Raw genomic sequence first — 5376 nt, 5'->3', positions numbered from 1 at the left:
TTTTTGTTGTTCTACCATATTGACATGTTGCAAAATGTGTCCCATTTGTTTTTGCAACGTATAGTGTTAACCATTTGACGTAGTTTTGTTCTTCTGAATTAGGTTTGGAGTTTCGTGAAATGCAATGCTATGCACAAAGGATCTAAGGTGTATCATAAAGAAGTTTGTTTTAGATCTCTTGTAAAAGGCTTTTTGGAATGCCACCCTCTTATATTGCTCATGTTTTTGTTGTTCTACCATATTGACATGTTGCAAAATGTGTCCCATTTGTTTTTGCAACGTATAGTGTTAACCATTTGATGTAGTTTTGTTCTTCCGAATTAGGTTTGGTTCTGTGAAATGCAATGCTATGCACAATGGATCACTCATGAGATGAATGAAAAAACAAATATGTATATATAAGAAAGGATTAAATCTAGATGCTGGTGGTAAGACACAATTTTATGTGAACGTATGTAGAATAGAAGAATTAGCATTGAAATTTGTGTTAACAATGGTGAGATACAAGGATTCATTGCAGTATATGCTTACCTATTTAGAAAGACGATGAAAACTTATTTATAGCTAAACCACTGTTATGAGGATATTTTTGTTATAACAAGGTTATGGAGGCTGTTCACCTGAGGCCCATTCTGTTCGATGTTAAAGTCTACAATTATGTTTTCTAAATCATGAGGTGACTAAGGTATTCTATCCATGCCTTGGTTTGAAATTTTCATATGTTGTGGATCTTGATGTATTATATTAATTTAAGGTTAGTGGCAATAACTGGGAATGGCAAAATGTTAATATACATAAATGCAGAGACATATTGGGCTTAAGAATAGCGACCAGTGAACATTGAATCCTTTTTGTCAAAGTTTCAACGGAGGTTAATGTTTCCAATAAGAAACAAAACACTTGCTATGGCATTTGGATTTTTTTAGGAGGGTTTTATTGTTGTTTTCATAGTAGTATAACATTGTGGTTCTTGATGTCTTAGTGGGTGACGTTTAAGGTTCAACATGTGAATACGTATGGTTGAGTTTTGTCGCATACAACTTCAACTAAGGTTCCATTCATTTTGGTGAACCATTGTTTTATTCAAGTCTTTGAGCCACACATCCAAAACTTGATTTAGACCTTTCAAAAGCATCATTGGAAATTGACACATAGATTTTCAATATAAAACGACAAATATCCAAAGAATTGAGTATAGATGCATGCTCAAATTTCAAGCGAATGACTTAAATTCATTCATTCTTATGTGCTATCGATTCATGTGGCCCATACATAGTCAAATTTGCATTACGTGTAAGTCTTGGATGCCCCGAAAGTCTCATTTAATATCTAATGAAACATACATCGACTGATGCAAATATTTCATTGTATTTCATAGCCCTATGTGGATCAAAATTAGAAGCCTCATCAAAGATTTGGGAGGCTTGTTTAAACTCTGCCCACAGTAAGCAAGCAAGCGATTTAAAGCCTCTTTTAAAATGTGGAGGGGTCACTTAAGAAGAAGAAGTAAGCAAGCATGGTATGTTAAAATTTTCACTTCCTTTTGGCCAATATTAACAAGTGTCTTCACTTAAAGTCTAAAAATCAATAATATATCTTCGTCCCTCTTAAGCCTTTCTCTCGACTCCCCCATGTTTCCTGCTCTGGCTGCAGCATCCTTCGCTTTGCCTGTTGTGGCAGGGATCTCGTAAGCCCCTCGTTTTCCTTTCCTTTGCTTCAATATACGTATATGTATTGTATATGTTGATGTATATGCATGGGCCTTTGTATGTATGTATATGGGTTATATATATGCATCTATTTACATATGTATGATGCGGATATGTGTGTGTGTATATATATATATATATATATATATATATACATCTATTATGTATGCATGTATCTCTCTGTTTATTTGTGTGTGTGTATCAATGTGTTTGGGTGTTTATGTGCTTTTTGGTCGAGAAATATTGGCGTGAGGTAGGTCTTAGAACTCAAAATGTATATTTTCTCTGCACTTAAACTAGCTCATAAGAGATTTGAACATTGTTTGAAATATGCCTTATATATAAAGCAACGGGTAAGTAGTTTCGCATGAGAGGTAATTTAGAGTAACTATATATGTATATCATATGTAAATAGTACATGTATATATTGTTGCTTTTGAGCCTTGGCTAGATCAAATAAGGATGAAATTGTAACTTTCATGGATGATTTGCACAAGTTTTTATTTTGATTTAGTTCATAATGTGAATCACATTGGGGATTAATATTTGTGGAAGAAAATTTGATGGCATTTTCCTAGCAGATTTTTTTTTTTCATGATCTGATTGCAAGTACTAGATATTCAAGATTTCCTTTCTTAGCGAGAACCTTGATGATATAGTAATGGATTAATCTCATAATTAGTGCTGGTAAATGCGGTCAAATCCTATTCTACCCATCAATTTATTGCTACAGAAGCGGAAATTATAATCTTTTCTAAATTATAATTGCAGCGTTGCTCTACAGCCTTCTTGGGCAGTAAGATGGGCACAAAAACACTGGCCACAAGTTTTGTTTTTCCAGCATACACCAGGTAGTTATATTTCTCTTATAATAATCTTGATATGTTTATTTTTCATCATCTTCTTGTAAGATTTTTTCATTGAATTTCACGTCGGAATTTGTAAAAGGTAATGTAATGCTGCTTCTCCTGCTTCTCTTTTTGCAGATCGAGTTGTTGCTTTAACTATTGATGATGGACCTCATCATGATATTACCCCAGAGGTGAATCTATTGATGCATGTTCATACAATTATAATTTGCTCATTTGGTTAGAGTTTTATATTTCAATCACTGATGCTGATTATTTCTGCTCTCTTGGGCTTAAATAGTGCCATTATCGTTTCTCTTGTTATCTTTGGTTATTGGTATCATTTTGATCTTGATCAATCAATTGATTCCATAATTGTGTGCATGTTTACACAACAATTATTTACTATCATAAATAAAAACCATGGTTTACTCAATCTCTCGTAAGTGTGATAATGTTTGACTTCTTGCTAATTGCTTTGGACTTGGATATAGTCCTGGGATCAGTGGCCATCCTTCAAATACAACTATGCGTTTAGTGGTAGAAACCATTTCTAACCAATTTATGGCAATATGAAATAAGTTATTTTGCAATATTCGAATCAGTACATTTTAGGTTCTGGTTATAGTGAAAGCAGAGTGACCTTTGGAGGGATTCCTATTCATTATGAACTTATGTTGCGATATTATGCCAGGTATGACTCCTTGATTGTTTTCCCTTAAATCAGCTCTTACAAATATTGAAGGAGAACGATTGCCGGGCAACATGGTTCATCATTGGAAGTCACATGGAGAAATGTCCAGACCTTGTTGCGCAAATACACTCGGAAGGTACAGAAATGTTTTTGATAGGTTGATAATGGTCATAATTTTGAATAGCATATGGTCTTTTATGACTTCTGATTGTGATTGTTACATATTCACATCTTGTTAACTAATTTTATGGTTTATGACTTTTTTTATTACCTAAAGAGATATTTTATGGTTTTATGGTTTCGCTATAACATTGCAGATACATAATCTCTCCTCTGTTATTGTGTAGGCCATGAGGTTGCAAATCATACAATGTATGATAAAGCAAGTTGGCAACTTCCTATTGTATGTTGTAACAATTGTTTGTTTTGTCATTGCTTATATTCTTGGAATATATCGTTTAAATGACTGAAAGTTATTTAAAACTTATGTCCAAGTTTATCTACAGGAAGAACTAGAAAAGCAGTTGCTAGAAGTTGATACACAACTTACTGATCTCTATTTCAAGGATTCTGCACAGCGAAAAATCAAATGGTTTCGTCCGGTATGTGCATTCACTTCAATATTTGTCAGCTAGTTGTTAAAAGGGGTTGCGATCTATTTTCTGTGTATATTTCCTCTCAACATAAAATTGTATTACATTCAATAGATTTGACATGTGTATAATAAGACCGAGTATAAAGTCTCATTATATTCGCTACATTAAGAAGAAGTGGTTCTTTTGGTGAGCATTTTTGAAAAATGCATATATTTTGAAGGGGATATAGTTTGAAAAAATGTATATAATGCTTGTAGACCATAATTGCTAGAAATTTCGTTTTGGAGATATATGTGATTTATTCAATAACTGATTGTAAATTCCAACAGTTGGGAAATGGGTTTTAAGTAGACATCCAAATATTCGAAAAAAAATGGTTGTTCTCATGTACCTTTTAATGCTCAGCAGTTTCTTATATTTAAAAAACATGACCTAGATTTTGTTTTATTTTAAATGTGGTTTTTTATGTGAGCTTAGTGATTTTGATATGATGATTTTGCACCAAGTTCTTTAAATTTGCTCGTTTTCATCACATGTACATATATAATCTTTGATATATATCAAGGTGTGGAAATCCGTACTTGGAAACTAAATGATTATAAATTGTGTATTTAATTGTAGGGTCATGGATTCTTTACAAAGAAAATGCTTGAAGTTGTTGAGGCTCATGGTTACAGGACTGCACTCGGATCACTCTTTCCTCTTGATACTGTATTCACTAATCAGGGGGAAAATATTGCCAAGTATCTTCAATGGAGGGTATTAACTATATTCATTACAAAGTTGTCAAATAAAGCCCAAGTAAAGCTATGAGTTAAAAAGAGGAAATCACCAAATTTTATTGGAATACCCGTCAATCTTCAAAAAAAAATCTGTCCTGTGATGGGGTACTCTAGTAGATATGCAAAAATAGTAGGGTAATCTTGATGTTTTCTCCTCAATACTAGTAACTTGTGATTGAATATGTGGAAATATAGGTACATAATGGAGCAATCATCATCTTGCACGATCGAGGACCTCAGAAAATGCAAACTGCTAAAGTGTGACCTCATTTTAGTGATATCTCTACATATAACATGGATATAGTGTGATTATTGATATATTTGCAAGCATTTATACATTTACATATATGATTTCCTATATTTTGATGTTGTAGAAATTGCCAAAGAAATGAACTGGAAATTTCTAACTTTGTCATGCATAGGTTTTGCGAATCTTGTTGCCAAATCTGAGGAAGCGAGGGTTTTTGGTCGTCACACTTTCAGAACTGCAAAAATTGAAAGCAAATTAATCCTTGATAACTTGTCGTGCTAATTGTATGTAAACATAGAAGCTTTATAATACTTCAAAAAATATATATTTCAGAGATGGTATGGCTTGTGTACAAGAGTTGTCCATGTCTTTATTACATTAATAGAATATTGAGGTTGAAACATAATATGATCTACTATTGTTAAAACCTAATACAATGACAATCAAGAACTTTACTTTTTTATTGTAATACAAATGTCATCGTAGATGCTTGATGT

At 32.8% G+C, this 5376-nt stretch overlaps 1 protein-coding gene across 2 annotated transcripts; it reads left to right on the top strand.

Annotated features, from left to right (window-relative positions):
- Positions 1-1577: 1577 nt before the first annotated feature.
- LOC147866847 (uncharacterized) lies at positions 1578-5376 on the top strand. 2 transcript variants are annotated; one of them, XM_087317350.1, is made up of 9 exons: positions 1579-1687; positions 2481-2560; positions 2696-2751; positions 3285-3387; positions 3599-3654; positions 3758-3853; positions 4469-4606; positions 4825-4887; positions 5052-5376. In XM_087317350.1, the coding sequence occupies exons 1-9, from the start codon at positions 1632-1634 to the stop codon at positions 5136-5138; spliced, it is 735 nt and encodes a 244-aa protein (XP_087173476.1). In that variant the 5' UTR covers positions 1579-1631; the 3' UTR covers positions 5139-5376. The 2 variants fall into 2 exon arrangements, with proteins under 2 accessions (XP_087173477.1, XP_087173476.1); XM_087317351.1 differs by lacking the exon at positions 4469-4606 and having other exon boundaries at positions 1578-1687.

Source organism: Azolla caroliniana, unplaced genomic scaffold (genome assembly GCF_043228905.1).
Source record: "Azolla caroliniana isolate FFs.n. ecotype wild unplaced genomic scaffold, voAzoCaro1.0.p SCAF_3, whole genome shotgun sequence".
In the NCBI taxonomy this organism is placed as follows: Eukaryota; Viridiplantae; Streptophyta; class Polypodiopsida; order Salviniales; family Salviniaceae; genus Azolla; species Azolla caroliniana.
The sequence above is the reverse complement of the archived record's forward strand: the minus strand, read 5'-3'. Positions and strand labels throughout refer to the sequence as shown.

Bases quoted from the DNA above. Each gene is read 5' to 3' on its own strand.
- LOC147866847 (XM_087317350.1), top strand. From the start codon at position 1,632: ATGTTTCCTGCTCTGGCTGCAGCATCCTTCGCTTTGCCTGTTGTGGCA. The intron at 2,561-2,695 runs GTAGTTATATTT...CTCTTTTTGCAG, and splicing joins GTTTTTCCAGCATACACCAG to ATCGAGTTGTTGCTTTAACT. The intron at 3,655-3,757 runs GTATGTTGTAAC...GTTTATCTACAG, and splicing joins CAAGTTGGCAACTTCCTATT to GAAGAACTAGAAAAGCAGTT.